The sequence below is a fragment of the Bidens hawaiensis genome, unplaced genomic scaffold, assembly GCF_021521415.1.
Source record: "Bidens hawaiensis isolate Kalapana, Puna unplaced genomic scaffold, B.hawaiensis_p1.1 tig00029065_1, whole genome shotgun sequence".
Taxonomy (NCBI): domain Eukaryota; kingdom Viridiplantae; phylum Streptophyta; class Magnoliopsida; order Asterales; family Asteraceae; genus Bidens; species Bidens hawaiensis.
In genome coordinates this window covers 142,449-159,814 of record NW_027494793.1, presented here as the reverse complement: position 1 = coordinate 159,814, position 17,366 = coordinate 142,449, and the positions used below count along the sequence as shown (strand labels likewise).

Sequence of the window (17,366 nt, the reverse complement as noted above, 5' to 3'; positions counted from 1 at the left end):
CGTTTGAGAGTGTCGTACGACTAAGTTGGAACAGCTAGTGATGATCTTTTGTCATTGAGTTATCCCGTATAAAATTCCTAAGCAATTTTTTATTTTTATTTGTTGGCCTTTAAAAACGTTTGTATAGAATGTGGTAGAATTTTCACATCACGTACACGCAATAATAACAATAAATAACTCATGAAAATAAACCCAAAATTCAATTTAAAATTAAATAATAATAAATAAAAAATATTAAAAAAAATACGAAAAAGTCAGACGTATCTAACTGTTAATCATTGACTCTTACACAAAGCACAGTTCCCATTTCATTTCACTTCTGTCTTCACTCCCTCACTTTCAAACACTCACATTTCATTTCACACTCCATCTTAATATTATTATTCTCCAAACCCATTTTCCACACGAACAAAAAATGCTACATCATTTATTCATCATATTATTCCTGACACTTTGCATATCACCAAATCTAACTAACGGTAAGGCATCATTAGAACACTTTGCAGAAGTCAGTGTTCTAATGGACGTCAAGGCATCATTAGATCCAGAAAACAAGTACTTAATGTCATGGACCGAGTCCGGTGACCCGTGTAGTAACTCGTTTATTGGTGTTGCGTGTAACGAGTACCTTAAAGTGTCGAATATTTCGTTACAAGGCAAGGGGTTAACGGGACAACTGTCTCCAGCAATCGCGGGGTTGAAGTGCTTGTCGGGTTTATATCTTCATTATAATTCTCTAAATGGTGAGATACCGAAGGAGATTTCGGGTCTTACTGAGTTGTCGGAGTTGTATTTGAATGTTAATAATTTTACTGGGGATATACCGCCGGAGATCGGAAACATGGCTAGTCTTCAAGGTTAGTAGGGGTGTGAATTCTGACATGACGTGAACCTAACACGATATTCGTGGGTTTGGGTTTGGTATAAACGGGTTCGGGTCAATTTTAGGTCGACATGTTTAGCTAAATAGGTTCACGGGTTGACCTGTTTAATTCTATTACTTTTATTTTTATTTTATTTAATTGTGTTTTTGTGTAATAAATTATAATGGTTGGGTATCTTATGCTTAAATTTATGTCAGCTTAAAACTAAAAAGGAAATTAACATAAGATTTTATTATTATACATAAATTTTATTTTTTTTGTTTTTGTTTTTTTTTAAATGTAAATTTAAAGCATTAAAATGTTAAAACAATAAAAAATAATAAAAACTGTTTCGGGTCAAACAAGTCGTGCTTTGGTTCATGTATCTGACATTATTTTCTGGTTCGATACGTGTACGGGTTGAACCCGCGAACACGTCCGTTTTGAAACCCCGAAAGGTTAACTTATTAGAAGCTTATAATTTATAACATAGTTGTTTTATTATTGTTGTTAATTAATAGTTTTTTTTTTATTTTAGTTATGGAGTTATGTTGTAACCAGTTGAATGGAAGCATACCATCTGAATTTGGAAACTTAAAGAAGCTTAATGTTCTAGCATTGCAACATAACCAGTTAACCGGTCAAATCCCACCAACCCTTGGAGGGTTAGCCATGTTAGAGCGGCTCGACCTTGGCTTTAACCATTTAACGGGTCCGATCCCTGTGAACCTAGCCAAAGTGTCCAAGTTGGAGTTTTTTGATGTCCAAAATAGCAACCTTTCAGGGTTCACTCCAATAGGTATGTATTGTAACATTTGACTTCTTGACTTCTCGTACCAACCAGTATTGTTCGCTTTTTACTTTTTTCAAAAAAAAGTGTTTAATATTAATATCTATAAAGTCTTTGTTCGGACAACTAAAAATATATTTATGAATTCTGTGTAGACAAAACAGACAGTATTGGTTGGTACGTATAACATGTCAGATGCTACATTTATTTCCTTTTGTTTTTTGCATTATCAATAGACATGAAATTTTTTTTTTCTGAAGGTTTGAAGCGGCTCGGTGACGGGTTTAGTTACAAGAACAACCCCGATCTATGTGGTAAGGCGTTTTTGTCACTAAGACCATGTACCGCCCTCGACATGTCAATGATCAACCAACTCGACCCATTTACACCCGCACCAAACACCACTTCACCTCAAAACATACCGCAATCGGCTAGCATCATGCCACATTGTACCCAAGATCATTGCACCAACTCATCATCTAATCTCAAAATAGTTGGCATCATAGCAGCCATAGTCACAGTCATTGCATCCTTAACCGTAACCGCATTAGTCGCAATATTCGTCCACCGAAGGCGAAAACAAAAAATCTGGAGCAAATCCGAAACACCCGAACATAGATTCAGTATGCAAGAATCTTCACGCATTAGCAGCGAATATTTTTGTGCGTGGGACCCGACACAAAAATCACCCAAAGCGTGCGGTTTTTGTGTCGAGCTAGACCCCAAGTCATCGGGTCCGTTACAAAGTTTCAACATGGAGGAAATCGAGGCCGCCACTAGGTACTTTTCGGACGCTAACTTACTAGGAAAAAGCAAGTTTTCGGCCGTGTACAAAGGGGTTTTACGGGATAGATCGGCTGTTGCGATAAAGAGTGTGAGTGTGACTAGTTGTAAAGCGGATGAAGCCGAGTTTACGAAAGGTTTGAGCTTGTTAACATCTTTGAGACATGAGAATCTTGCTAGGCTTAGAGGGTTTTGTTGTTCAAAAGCAAGAGGTGAATGTTACTTGGTGTATGATTTTGCATCTAAGGGGAATTTGTCACAATATCTTGATGTTGAAGATGTTAGAAGTAGTCATGTACTTGACTGGCACAAAAGAGTTTTCATCATCAAAGGCATAGCCAAAGGTTAGTTGGTGAATCTTGAAAATTTTTTAGACTTAAATTAGTTGAGTAATTACGTTTAAACATTAACAATACATATATTTTTTTTCAAAAATATATATACTATTTAAAAGAAATTAAAAAAATTGGGCCTATTGGGCCTCTGGGCATGTTAGTTTGTTAGCTGGTTTATGTTTCATACCTAGAGGTGTACATCATAACCGGTTTCTAACCGGTTTCTAACCGATTTTGTAACCGGTCCAGTCCTAACCGGTTACTAACCGATCCTAACCGCCGATTAGTAACCGGTTTGTATATTTGATTTCAAAACCGGTTATAAACCGGTTAACCGAACTGGTTAACCGATTTTTTTAGTTATTATTTTATGAAAAACCGGTTATTAATCGGTTAACCGGTCCGGCCTAACCGGTCAAAACCGCTTCTCCAGCCGGTCAAAACCGGTTACTACCCTAACCGAAAAACCGGTAAAACCGGTTATTGCCCACCAAAAAAAAAAACCGGTTATAGGTTAACCGGTTAACCGACTTGTGCACCTCTACTTACTAATGTTGTCCGTTTTATCCTAGAGTTGTGACTTGCTTGAAAAAAGCTTGTGTATACAAGCCGAGCTGAACCCGAGCAAGGGTCAGCTTGGCTTGTGGGTTGCTTGTTACCACGCATGTTGACTCGCTTGTTTGGCTTGTTTAATTTAAATACCAAATTTTAATATATAATAAAACTAATACTTGTAGTATTTTAAATCTACCTCTTGATCTTTATAAAATTAAAAAAAAATAATAATAATAATAATAATAACACACATAATATTATGCATTCTCTAGTATATAAATTTGTATAATTTGTATTCTAAAATTTAGTTTTTTTTTGTCAATGCTATATCACAAAATATGAAAAAAGATATAAATTAAAACAAAATTAACTGGTCGGGTCGAACTTTTTACGAGCTCGACTCGACTTCTCAGCTCGTTAAAATAAAAGAGCAGAGCCAAGCCGACTCATTTAACTTGGCTCGGCTCATTTACAGCCCACTCACTTAACAAAAAACAAATCCGTGAGATATTTGAGGGAAATACAAACAATATTAATTGGTGCGGGAATGCGTATACTACAACTTACATATTACATGAAATTCATTACATTTCGCGATATTTCTCAGGTCTAGCTTACCTACACAGAGACGAGCCGGAAAAGCCCATGATGATTCACCGAAACATATCGATGGAAAAGATATTAATCGACCAACAATACAACCCGTTGATCACGGATGCAGGCTTGCTAAAGCTTCTAGCTGATGACATTGTCTACTCGGCTCTTAAAGTGAGTGCAGCTTTAGGCTACATGGCACCCGAGTATATCACAACGGGTAAATTTACTGAAAAGAGTGACGTTTATGCTTTTGGAGTTGTAGTACTTCAAATACTTTCGGGTCAAAGTAATCTGACCGGGTCAATTCGGGCAGCTGCGGCGGATAGAAGGTTTAATGATTTTATAGATAAAAATCTTGAGGGGAAGTTTTCGGAAATAGAAGCGGATAAGTTGACACGAATCGGGTTGATATGTGTCGATGAGCTACCCGAGAACAGGCTAACGATGGAGGATGTGATTCGGGAACTTTGTTTGGTTAATTGATTTATATGTTTGTATGTTGTTAAATGTTAATACCTTTATTTAATTCAGATTGTAATTAAATGATGTAATCCTAGATGATGATTAATTTTCCCTAACCTTTAAGCATATTCCTCGAGCCGGTTCGGGAACTGGAACCGGTAATGAAACCGGTTAGGAACCGAGCCAGCCCGTATACGAGAAAGAAATTGAGCCTTTAGTAACATGCTTTTTTTTATTGGGTATAAATAATTTAAATTTGAGCCTTTAGTAAAAATTTGAGCCTTTAATATAAAGCTTTTCTTTATTAAATTTAAATAATTAAATTTTTAAATTTGAGCCTCTAGTAAAACCTTTTTTTGTTTTCACACTTCTCATTTTTTATTTTAATTTGTAGTTTAACTTTTTCCTATTTTGTTGAGATATATTATTTATTTTCCGTACATTAATAGATATTTAATATTATTCAATATACGTATAATAAAAAATATATTGCTATTAGAAAAACTATCATCAATAATATAATTATAAATATTTAATTTAACATTAATAATAAGTATATTGGTTTTAAATAATCTCAACTACTATTTTTTGGTCGGTGTTGGACTATTGGTCCCACCTAACGAAATGACTGGTGACAGTCCCATCTTTTAACATGTTTGCTTCAACGATCCACAACTAACGGAAGCGTAACTCCATTAGTATTCGGTAGTCGAAAAACTTCTTTTTTGTGTAACTAAACGTTTTGTCCCAAACCTCTTTAAAACCTTAAATCAGACATCTATGAACTTTATTTTAGTAAAATCCTAATTATTGAGGTCGCCAGAACCCTAGGTAGTTGTCTCCAGAAAACATTTTCGATCAAAAACTCTTTTTTCATGTGGAAACCGTCGATGGAGGTGTTCAGATAGTGCTTGTTAGCAGTGATGGTGGTGTCCAGGTAGTGGTGATCAACGATGGTGTTCAAGTAGGAGTGGTGGTGTTAATGTGGTGGTTGTTATTCGGCGGTGGCGGTGGTGTTTAGGTGGTAGTGGTGGTGTTCATATTGAGTTTTCCAGCGAAAAAAAAGTTTTCCAACAAAAAAAACGTTTTTCTTGCGGCCGGAGACTAACGGAGTTACGCTTTTGTTGATCATGGATTGTTGGAAGCAAACATATTAAAAGGCGGGGCTATTACAGTCATTTCATTAGTTGGAACCGACAGCGACCAAAATATGATAGTTGGAATTATTTAAAGCTCATATACCTTAATTGTTTTATTATTATGGGCCTCATGCTTTGTGAGCATGGAGCTATATGGGTCTCATGCTTAATGGGCTCGGACTTTAGGCTCTTGGCTACTCTATGAGCCTCATACTTATGGGTCTCACATGTTAGGCTTTAGGCTTTCTACCCGTTACGCATATGATGCATGAATCATTAGATGTATACCATTTTTTCAAAGGATAAACTACCACAAACAATTTTAAGTGACCTCACATACCGTGGATTCATATATATTCACTTACCAAAATCGGATACTTTATTAACGTACTTGACGAGGGGCCTATGATCGGGGCTTATATCGGTCCACAATGTTTGAACCATAGCTTTCTTCGACTATAGCGTATCGACGTCCTCTTTTAACTTTTCTTGATTATAAACCGTAGGCATTCGAGTGAATAATAACAAACAATTAAAATGCTCTAACGTATAACTCACGGGAGATGATTCCATTAAGGGTAAACAATTAGAAGCATATATATAATTGTTAAAAATAGATAAACAAAGAGTTCTAAATTTAATAACCATAACTTTTAGTACTGTTAAAGGGAAATTCAACTGTTTTTCACAAGATGTTTCACTAGAACCAACTTGGTATTAGCCGTTTAATAGGTCCAACTTCCATGCCGTTCAAAAAAAGAAAATAGATCCAAATCCATATTAAAAAAATTTGAACTAAATCCAGCTATAAAGACGAACCACTTACTTTTCGTAAAAAGTAATACGAAGAGGATGACCCGGATCACCGGATCCAACAAAAACTCACATTGAATACAATTTGTTAAATCCTAGGGGCCGACCATGAAAAACCAACACTCATTTGGACGCTGGATGATGGTCATGAAAAACCTCCCTTCCTATGATGAGGCTAACTATGTTTGTGTTGAAGGTTTAGTTGTTACTCTTTGCTAGCGTTATTATTAGGAAGGTCTCATTGTTGAATGGATCCAGATATTATATTATCCATATCTAGATCCCTTCTTCATAATTTTTTTTATCAACAAAACAATAACTTTCAACTTTCATTAACCCGACTAGCAAGATGCTAGAAACCAGAAACACCAAACATCACATAACACCAAAAAAAAACACAAAAACAAGTAAGATTTGTGCACTAAACCTTGGGTTTCTAGTAACCCATAAAATTCAAACTTGAAAGATGTAAGTGGACTTGCATTACACGTGTGACCTTACGTATGAATTATGTTGGTTAGACATGTGCCCTTACGTAAGACAACACTCCTTATCACAATTCACATCACAAAACAGTAATAAAATGCTCCACGAAATTACTTTCAAGTTTCAATGGCCCCACACGGATTCAATCAAATTTTGTACCTGTTTTTCAACATCATATTGTGTCAATGCATTTTGTCTAACCACACAGTTAAAAACTATTCTCTTACAGATTTATATCAAGTGCCAAAACAACGTAATCCTGAGAATCGTTAAAAAATTCTGAACAGTAAAAATAAAAAGGATCTATATTTTATTGGGTTTACACAACTAAACTCTTAAATGAGCTTAAATTAGGTAATCGGACTATGGTATGGGTCGTGCAATTTTTTTTAAAATATAAAATGAGCCTAAGTAAACCGAGTGATTGGGTTATAAACTGGGTTGTGTTATTTAAAACTTTTGAGCCTCCTTGGTGATCGGGACTGGGACTCGTCACTCCCTAGAGTCGACCCTGTATACATTCCATAGAAAATACATGAATGATAATTAAAAGCAGTCAAAGAAAAAAACATAAGTATTAATGTAACCGCTTTGTGCAGGGTTGACTGCTTGTTGGTATGTAAAAATAAATGCTTTGCTTGGTCCCCTATATTGATTTAGTAATAGACTAATAGGTATGTGTAGAAAATACATTTATACACATTATAGACATATTAACTTTAGTTGGTAACTATTATCCAAGATTTATTGATCTAGTGGTAGAGTGTCCTCACTCACATAAATAAGATGATGGTTCAAATCCTTGCAAGTTAAATGTTTGGGGAATTTAAGGTTGAAAAATTTGAAAATTTTGCTATTCACAAAAATGAGCCTCGATCCCGGTCAGATTTATAAACATACTGAATAAAGTCTCTGAGTTGATAAACCCACTTAATGGCTCGGATAAGGCCGTAAGTAAAGTTGTTAGCTCTGCGACGTTTAGCGAATAGAAAACTTGGTCAAGTCATACACATGGGCCATTCATTGTGGGCCTGCTTCCATCATCAAGAGGTCAAGAGTCAAGGCTCTTGCTTTGAATCTTATTCTTCCTGATTTCTCTGTTTCTAGTGTAAATTACTTGGGATTAGGACTGTAAACGAGCCGAGTCGGGCTCGGCTCGATTTCAAACAACGAGCTGTGGAAATGAGCTCGAGCCCGACTCGAGCTAAACTCGAGCCAGCTCGCGGCTCGACGAGCTAACAAATTTATCAGTTTTGCAGTTGTGATTCACTCTATGTCGTCGCCGAATCGCCGTCGCCCGTCGAATCGTCGTCGCCGTAGTTGTAAAAAAGAAGAATTAGGGTTGAACGTTTAAAATGTTTTATCGCCGGAAACTCTTATTGGAAATTGTTAATTTGTTATGGGAAATTGGAAAGTCTCGTAGTGGTAAAGCCGTAAAGATGATTAGAAGATTTTTAGGAAATAAAAATACTCCATATATATTAATATATATTTACCATATATATGTCAACATGTCATATATTTACTATATATATGTATGAGCCTTGTTCGACCCTACGAGCCGAGCCACGAGCCGAGCTACCCTGGCTCGAGCTCGACTCGAACAAAACTCGAGCCAGCTCGGCTCGGCTCGATTTTAAATCGAGCTTTTTTCGGGCTAGTTTTTTTCGAACGAGTTTCGGGCAAGCCGCGGGCTTTTTGAACACCCCTACTTGGGATAAGACATTTGTTATTTTTATATTATATCTCATAATTTCTCGGATGCTAATGTAAATTACTTAGAACAATGAAAATAAGTATATATTCTTTTACTTCAAAATAGAAGTAAAACGGAGAATTAGCTGCACTGTTAGCTCTTTTTGAATTACAAAACCAAGTCTTGTATAAATATACTATAGATCATTCATAACATTACTATACATAACCCACAGAACTCGGTTCGCATGTCAAAAACATGTAACTAGTTCTTACATTGGGGAGCATTTGTTGAGAGACTGGATGTTTATAATATCCTAAGTAAATTTCATAGGAGAAATGTTAAATTCACTAGTAAATTCTTTGCCAACATGCAACTGGTTTGGTGGCCAAAAATAATATTGATTATTTGATTTATACAATAGTGAATTTACTTTTACTTTATAAATGGTTACTCCAAAAACCAATAGCAAAATGCAAAATGCTACATGTTAATTTTCTTAATTATATTTAGAAAACAACCAACAACTTTTACTTAATAAATAGTTACTCCAAAAACCAATTGCATGTAAACTATGTACCTTTAACCACTTATAACATCTTAATAACTCTTTTGTGCATCATCTAACATCTCTATATAACCAAATATAGTGATGGTGAGATAAACATAACTCCAATATCTACTCTATTAAATATAGAAGTATCTGTGAACTTAATTATTAATTTAATTTACATTTCATAAAGATCTAATCCAAACTCATCTTTATGTGTAAAAGACGTGTCAAGTTTTTTAATTGAGCCTAATATCAATATCTCATATATTATTTTAGCTTTTATTATATTATAAACAAATTTTATTAATAAGAAATAACAACTAATTAATAGTTATTAAATATTAAATTAATCAAATAAGTACAAAATGACCGTATTAAACAATTTGTTTGTTCATGAATTAATAATAGTAGTTTATTTATTTATTATATCAAAAGCTAAATATAGTATTATAATAAGATGAATTAGTTAAGACATGTAACTATTTGAAGCTATTTACTAAAAGGAATTTAATATAAATAAATGTTTTGGTATGTCAATATGTCATCCATCACCAAATGAAATATAAATAGACACCAAAGCCATAATTTTCAACCAAATGAAAAAACATACACCCACACAACACGTAATATAAGAACAAGAAGTTGATCGGAAAACATGAAGCTTGTTTGGTCGCCTGAAATTGCAGCCAAAGCTTTGGTAGACACCGTTAAATTCGTAAGCTATCTATTAATTCAGTCTGATTAAATAAATTATAAGTTTTTTATAATACAGCTGTAGTTCTAAATATTGTTTTTTCTGTAAATTTTATGTAAAAAGTGCAAGGTATTCAAAGGATCAAGCGTGGCGGAAATAGTATCGGCTATGGCCGCGGGTTGGAACGCAAAGTTAATAGTGGAAACATGTTCTAATGGTGACGTGACAGCCACAAGTATTGGATTAGCTGTTGCACGTATCCACACGTGTGGTAGACACGTGTGCATCGTTCCCGATGAGGATTCTAAAGCGGCTTACACAGCCGCCATGCAAAAAGCTGGAATGACGGTTGAAATAATTGTTGGGGAACCCGAGGCGGCGGTTAAGGGGCTAATAATTGATTTTTTGGTAGTGGACGGCCGAAATAAAAATTTCGGCCGTATAATAAAAGAGGCGAAGTTTGGTATCCGTGGGGCGGTTTTGGTTTGTAAAAACGCGGGTGTGAACTTGGCGGCTGATTTAACGTTTCGAAGCTTGTTTGAAGGCGGATCGAGGCGGATTGTGAGGTCGGTTTTTTTGCCGGTGGGAAAAGGGTTGGAGATTGCTCATGTGGCGGCAGGTGAAAACGGGTCGGGTTCGGGCTCGGGTAAAGTGAAGAAGAGTAGGTGGGTCAGGCGGGTCGATAGGCGTTCCGGTGAAGAGTTTGTGTTCAGAAAGTAAAAGAGTATATAGACAGTTTGATTCCAGTTTTTGTTACTTAAAAAACATAACTTTTTTTTTCATTTTTCTAATTCTAGTTTTGAAGTAGGATTTTTGTAAATGATTAAGCAATAACATTTTGTTTTTTCTTTCTAGTTCTATTGAAAAAATATTGTGGTGATTTTTTGTGGTTGATGTTTTATGAATACTTTATATGTGAAAGCATATTTTAAGTAAATAGTTAAAGCATTCGTAACTTTGGACGTTTACATACCGTCACATCTGCTTCACGTCAGATTTTAAATATTTCTAAAAAACCTCACTTTTTTCCACAACACCAAACCTCCAAAATCGCTATTAAAATCATTATATTTATTTACACGTATGTGTGTGTGAGAGAGAGAGGGTGGCCCGCATCCCGTCCGTCTTCTAGTCGGCCCGGCAAACCATCCTCGCCGAACTTTTCTCTACAACTCAACCTCCCATCCTTGTCACGTTTGTCCGTCATCCATGGCACACGCCCGAAAAGTAGAAATCAAAATTATTTTTTAAGATTCTTGAATATGCTACGTCCTGTGTGAGAAAAACATTGTTCTATCATGTTTACAGCAAAGATTAAGTCATAATATGTTTCACAAAGTTTTATTAACACGTTTCGAATGCAATAGTTGTATATAATATGATAAATAAATTCATACTTAAGCACACTTGAATGTGATTAAATCATGTTTGGTGGCCTCCTAAAATATTAACTTAAACTTCGAACAATAAAGTCGTGAACAAAACATATAGTACTACTGAAGAGGTAGGTCCCAGCAGAGCCCAGTTGGACCCGCAAGACTCACCTCAAAGAGGGACGTCTGCGCAGTTGAACCCGCAAGACTCACCTTCAACAGGGACGTCTGCGCAAAGGCTAAACTCGCAAGACACCTTGAAGAGAGACGTCTGCGCAGAAACCAACTGGATCCGCAGGACCCACCATGCTCAGAGACGTGACGTCCTTACGCGCAGTACGCAAGCTGTTCCCGCAGGAAAAGCCTCCCAATGGTCGACGTACTCCGCCTGTTCCCGCAGCAACGGATACTAGCCATCAGGGAAGGCTACCCGCGCAGCAATGCTACACGCACAAGGCACTTAACTCTTAAATAATTCAGTAATGTCACCTGAAGAAGGAGTGAGCAAGCCGGGAACATTCTCGCACAAAGCCGGGAAAACTCCCGCCCAAATGAGCCAGTCCGTACGCTACTGGAGGATCTTTTGTTCTGTACCTGACGAGGTATGGACAAAAGATCTGACCAAAGCTGCGACAGCTCACTGACAACAGTACAGCGAGCAGCATGCTCTATTACTTAATGTCACCATCTTTGCCGGACCTAACCCCTCGTGGGAAACATCTATTTAACCCCCAGATTATCCGTAATCTGCCTGGGGTCGATTAGTGTTTCTTCATTGGCGCCATCCGTGCATAAAAGCTAGAACTAATTTTCAGTTTTTTCAAACTTCGGGAAAGATGGTTAAGGTTACTCCGTTGCCAAAGCCAGCGAGTGACCAAGAAATCCCGGTAATCACAATCCCAGCTACTGGGAGGAACACCGGCGATCACACAAATTTTACGAACACTACCCCGGTTACTCAAGCCGGAGCAAGTGCAGTAAATTTTACGAACACTACCCCGGTTACCCGAGCCGGGGCAAGTGCAGTAAACAATCAACCCCTGGGATTCATTGATACCCAGGCGGAAAGACGACAGACGAGGTTCCCCCACCAAACACTTGATCAAGTTAAAGCGTGGGCGGAAGCACGTCAGAAAGAATTCCAAGCTGAGTTGGACGAACGCTTACGTTCACTCCAACAGGCTGACGAATTCGGAAGCACTCGACAACAGCTCAACATGAGCAATGAGTGCGAGTACTTGGACGATGATTCGGAGGAATCCGACACCGACGAAAACCCTCGCCATAGGGCGAAAGGGAAGCGTAAGGAAACGGACTTCCAACCAAGAAGGAATTTTGGAGAAACCTTCAAACCAAAAAACGCGGGTGGAAACCCACGTGACTTCTCTAAAACCTTCAGACCAACCGCTGCAAATGCGGGAACCTCCAAGTTTGCAAGGGACATTGCGGAAGCAATCGCCCCAAGAAGTGCCAAACAGATGTCCAACATCTGCACTTATGATGGTATATCCGACCCAGACGATCATTTGAACAGATTCATAGCGGGGGCAACCGTCAGCAACTGGACGGAACCCACGTGGTGTTATATGTTCCAGATGACGCTGGTCGGAGCAGCCAGAGCGTGGTTCGACCGTCTACCGGTCCACCACATCTACGATTGGGCAGACTTCCAACAGAAGTTCAGCCAACACTTCAGTCAACAAAGAAAATACACTGAAGAGCAATGGACAATCCTCAACTGCATCCGAGAGGAAGATGAGTCTTTACTAGACTTCATCACGCGCTTCAATTCAAAGAAGCTAAGTCTGGGCAGTATTAGCGAAGATCTTGTTCGCGCTGCTTTCATCCAGGGCGCGAAAGACCCAGAGCTCATCCGCACCTTAACGGGTAAAGATGGCATGCCATCCACATGGGATGCCATCATGACAGCAGCTAAACGCTTTGCGGAAACGGAGAAGCAACTGGGTAGAGATCTTCCCCAGAGCACAAACCTCTACACCCAGAAAACAAGAGAAAACAATGTCCTTACCGCCCGACTAAACAAAAAGAAGAAGCTAGGTATTTGGCAGTCAAGGGTGAACTTTGACACCTCATCCGGCTCGCACCCTCGGTTAGGCAGAAAGGATAACATGCGGTCGTCGAACCGGAACTCCAGATGGACGCCACTCACCAAAAGCGTCACTGAAATATTTGACACCGAGAGGCTCCTATGGCCAAAGGCTCCAATAATCCGAGAGCGTCACAACGCTGATCAGAGCAAATTCTGTGACTTCCACAGGACAAGAGGCCACACCACCGACGAATGCGTAGACTTGAAGGACATCGTCGAAGCATTTGTCAGAGATTGGACGCTCACGCACCTCGTGGCGTAATGAACGCTGAGCAGGCTAATGCGTGTAGAACCCCAGTTGGGGAAAAGACGGACGAAACTGCAGCTACAATGTTGGAGACTACATACTGCGTAAACAACGAGATTCCGAACCAAGTGCATATCGGCTCGATGGCACTCCCATCCAAACAACATGGAAGGGAGCTCAATTACACAGTCTGCATGTAGATCAATTCCAAACTTGTAAAAGAAAAGGCCCAGAGCCACTTCTAATGGAAATGATTCTCCTTATCACATTGACGCTGATAATCTTACATTTATACTTATGAACTTTCCACACTGATATGCCGGTCTTCACCGCATACATAAGTGGGGAAGTAAGTCGTTGCGTGTGGAAGGCGGCAAAACCCGCATAAACACAAAAAACGGCCAACCTTCACGCAGGTCAGTTATAGGTAAAGTTGGGTCATCCCACTAAATGAAAGTGCCGGTCCTACCCGCACAAATCATGATAGAGGAAACCGAACTAACCTATTGACAACCGCGCGTCGAACGGTTAATTTATTCAAAACACTGATATGCCGGTCTTCACCGCATACATAAGTGGGGAAGTAAGTCGTTGCGTGTGGAAGGCGGCAAAACCCGCATAAACACAAAAAACGGCAAACCTTCACGCAGGTCAGTCATAGGTGAAGTTCGGTCATCCCACTAAATGAAAGTGCCGGTCCTACCCGCACAAATCATGATAGAGGAAACCGAACTAACCTATTGACAACCGCACGTCGAACGGTTAATTTATTCAAAACACTGATATGCCGGTATTCACCGCATAAATAAGTGTGAAAAGAAGTCGTTGCGTGTGGAAGGCGGCAAAACCCGCATAAACACGAAAAACGACAAAAATTTCTAAGGAAAAGATGAGGAAAACCTCCACGCAGGTAAGATGAAGGTAAGGTTTAGCCATCCTACTAAGTGAAAGTGACGGTCTTACCCGCACAATCACGAAAGAGGAAGCAAAACTTTAGCCTATTATCCGCCACGTTGAAAGGTTAACTTATCCAAAGTACTTAAGAAATTGCTAAGTTAAACTAAAGTATGCATGAGCGAATCATATGTTGTTTATGAAGCAAAACAAGTGCCAAATTAAACTATAATATGCATGAGCAAGTCGTATAACGTTTATAAAGCAAGAGTGACGGTTCTACCCGCACAAAAGATTTATATTCCATAAAAATTCAACTGTTACAAGAATGGCCGGGTATCTACCCGCCTACAAGAATATAAATCTATACAAAGACGTAAATTTATCCTAACAGTGGGAAGGGATTTAAAAGATCAAGCTTCAGGGCCACTCCCTCCAAACCCACTTGTACCCGCACCATCAGTTGGCTGTGGCGGTTCAAGGAAGGTCTTGAGAATGGTTAGCTCATCATCAGCAGCAGCAACTTCGTTCACCTTCTCCACCACCTGGTGCGGGAAGGCGGCATGCTGGTTCACTGCTTGGTCATATACAGCTTCAGTATCCACATCATATAAAGGGAAGTTGGAAGGCGGGATGCCCTTCTCAACGAACCCTAGACCAAGCAGGAAGCCAGCCTTTTCCCCATCCTCATGAGAAGCGTTGAGGGCTGCGCTCATGGCATCGTCATATGATGTGTCCGTGAAGACCCGATGCACAACCTACAAAACAAAAATACAAGTATCAAAACCTTTTCTAAGTACAAAGAAAAGCGTAAAGATATTATGAAGCTATGCATACCTGCGACAACGCTTCTCGTAGAAGCCATTCCTTGGTAACCAGAGCCTCCTGGAGGGCAGCTTGAGCTTCATTACGGGCGCGTTCGGCTTCGTTCTTTGTAAGGTTGGCAAGCAACACATCTTTGGCTGCAGCCTCTTCGACGCCCTTTAGCTTACGCTCAGTGTGGTCAAGCACCCCCCTCTGGTCCAAGATCTCTTGGAGCTTTTTGGCATCTTCCATGGCCAAGGCATCATGAGCCTGCTTGAGCCTCTCTAATTTGGCTTTGAGCTCCTCATTCTCAGTGCGTAGAGGCTCAGCAACAGCTTCAGCCTTGGTGGCCCTCTCAGTTGCGTTCCGTGCAGTTTCCTTAGCCAACCGAAGCTGTTCATTAACAGCTTGGGTAGCCTTGGAACAAGCCTCGAGACGGGCCTGAACTTCAACCTCGAGGGCCTTGAAGGCCTTCTCCTTCTCCGCAGCAACGGCGGAGAGTCTCCTGTTCTCCTCCCGGATAGCCCGCGCCTGAGCTACTTCTTGGATACGAGCCGCCTTTAACTTGTCGTTTTCACGACAAAGCAGCTCGACGCGCGGCTGCATCCGGGCAAGGAGAATTCGAAGCTCGTTTGTCAGCCTACCCTCCTGGTAGCTGGACACGGCTTCCCCCAACGCGCCACTTGGGGCCGCGTGACGCGCCCACTCGACGCATTCCACAGGCGTCCGAAGGGTTGTTCCCCGGCGGATGTTCCACCGTGGAACATACACCTAATTCGAATCCGACACTGCAAAAACAAGAAACAGTTAGGAAAAGATGAGATATAAAAAAAAAAAAAAAAAAGATAACAGGCCAAAATAACCCTACGCACCTATAGGGTCGATGATAGGCTTGTAGCCGCCAAACCCATCACCCGAACCTAACGGATATCCATCCAAGAGGTCAGGCAGATGGGAAGGAGACAGAGATTGGCTAGAAGCCCCAAAAATACCTGCTGAACCGGCCGGGGGCGAGGTGGTCACCGGTGCCGGAGGCACGGTTGAAGCTGCCGTCGTAGAAACCAACGGAGGTGAATTTACCGGAGGTGAACTCACAACCGTGGTCGCCGCTGCGGAAGAGCCCGCAGAAAAACTCACCGCCGGCTCAGTGAAGGAATCAGTGAATATGGCACTGACAGCCGGCGGAGACGACGTCACAGTTGGAACAGTTGCCTCAACCGAGTGAGCAACTGAACCAACACTTGAAGCAGGCGCAGTCGCCTGGGTCGTCGCCTCGGGTAGGTTGACCAAACCTACCGTCATGGGTCCAGAGGTGCTCCTCCCCGCTCCACCCTAGAATGCGGTTGCATCAACGCCTGCATGAAGACAACATATTTAAATATAATGGCGGAAAGATATGAAGTTAAAGTTAAAGTTTATACTTACGAGTTCTCTTCAGCTTGAAGGTTCTGATAGGCGGGGACGAACCCGATGGAGCCGGCCTCTTCACGCCGCTCACCGTCGTCATCCTAGGCGTCCCGGAGGTGACAGCTGTCTCAACCTCCGGAACAGTGGTCTCATCACCACTAGGGTTCCCCGCCACCTCTTCACTCTCGGTCTCTGACTCTGACCGATTCCCCTGATCGGCAGTGGAGGCAACCTTCACCTTACCCTTCCCGCCAGCAGCCTTCTTCTTCCGCGTGAAGAAAGGACCATCTGCGGATTCCTCATCAGAAGATGACAAAATTAGAGGAATTCCAGCAGAGGTTTGAGCATTGACAGGGCGAAGGTTAAATAACTCCTTACCTGGCCGCGTGGCGCTCAGAATCGGGTGGCCCGGCGGGTAGACCTCCACAAACCGATCCGCCGTTTGCTCCAAGATGGGCAACTCGTTCTCATCAAGAGCACGGGTACCCATCCGAGCGGGACCACCAGCTTCCCGCGGATACAGGAGCGATTGTAGGTCGTTTCCCTCTGAAACAAAAAGAGAAACAGTTAGAAGAAATACCCTAAATCAGCAAAGAAGACGAAGCATACCGTAAGGGACAGCGTTCAAACCGTATTCTAGGACGATGGGAATCTGTGGCGCCTCCGCCCCAGCATCCTTACACACCCGGCTCATCCCGAGCATCACCATCCCGGATTCCGCAAAGCGGTAAACCGGAGACTGGACCCGGGAAATCTTGGAGAACC

The 17,366-nt window shown here is 40.6% G+C and overlaps 2 protein-coding genes across 2 annotated transcripts; both read left to right on the top strand.

Moving 5' to 3' along the window:
* Positions 1-216: 216 nt before the first annotated feature.
* On the top strand, positions 217-4,594 carry LOC143578223 (uncharacterized). Its single transcript, XM_077061876.1, has 4 exons — positions 217-857; positions 1,402-1,662; positions 1,914-2,780; positions 3,934-4,594. Exons 1-4 carry the CDS (start codon positions 416-418, stop codon positions 4,404-4,406), a joined length of 2,043 nt encoding a protein of 680 aa, XP_076917991.1. The 5' UTR covers positions 217-415; the 3' UTR covers positions 4,407-4,594.
* A 5,010-nt stretch (positions 4,595-9,604) lies between these two features.
* LOC143578234 (uncharacterized) lies at positions 9,605-10,574 on the top strand. The gene is made up of 2 exons (XM_077061881.1): positions 9,605-9,787; positions 9,890-10,574. Exons 1-2 carry the CDS (start codon positions 9,728-9,730, stop codon positions 10,484-10,486), a joined length of 657 nt encoding a protein of 218 aa, XP_076917996.1. The 5' UTR covers positions 9,605-9,727; the 3' UTR covers positions 10,487-10,574.
* Positions 10,575-17,366: the final 6,792 nt, after the last annotated feature.

Bases quoted from the DNA above. Each gene is read 5' to 3' on its own strand.
- LOC143578223 (XM_077061876.1), top strand. From the start codon at position 416: ATGCTACATCATTTATTCATCATATTATTCCTGACACTTTGCATATCA. The intron at 858-1,401 runs GTTAGTAGGGGT...TTTTTATTTTAG, and splicing joins AAACATGGCTAGTCTTCAAG to TTATGGAGTTATGTTGTAAC. The intron at 1,663-1,913 runs GTATGTATTGTA...TTTTTTCTGAAG, and splicing joins TTCAGGGTTCACTCCAATAG to GTTTGAAGCGGCTCGGTGAC.
- LOC143578234 (XM_077061881.1), top strand. From the start codon at position 9,728: ATGAAGCTTGTTTGGTCGCCTGAAATTGCAGCCAAAGCTTTGGTAGAC. The intron at 9,788-9,889 runs GTAAGCTATCTA...TTATGTAAAAAG, and splicing joins TGGTAGACACCGTTAAATTC to TGCAAGGTATTCAAAGGATC.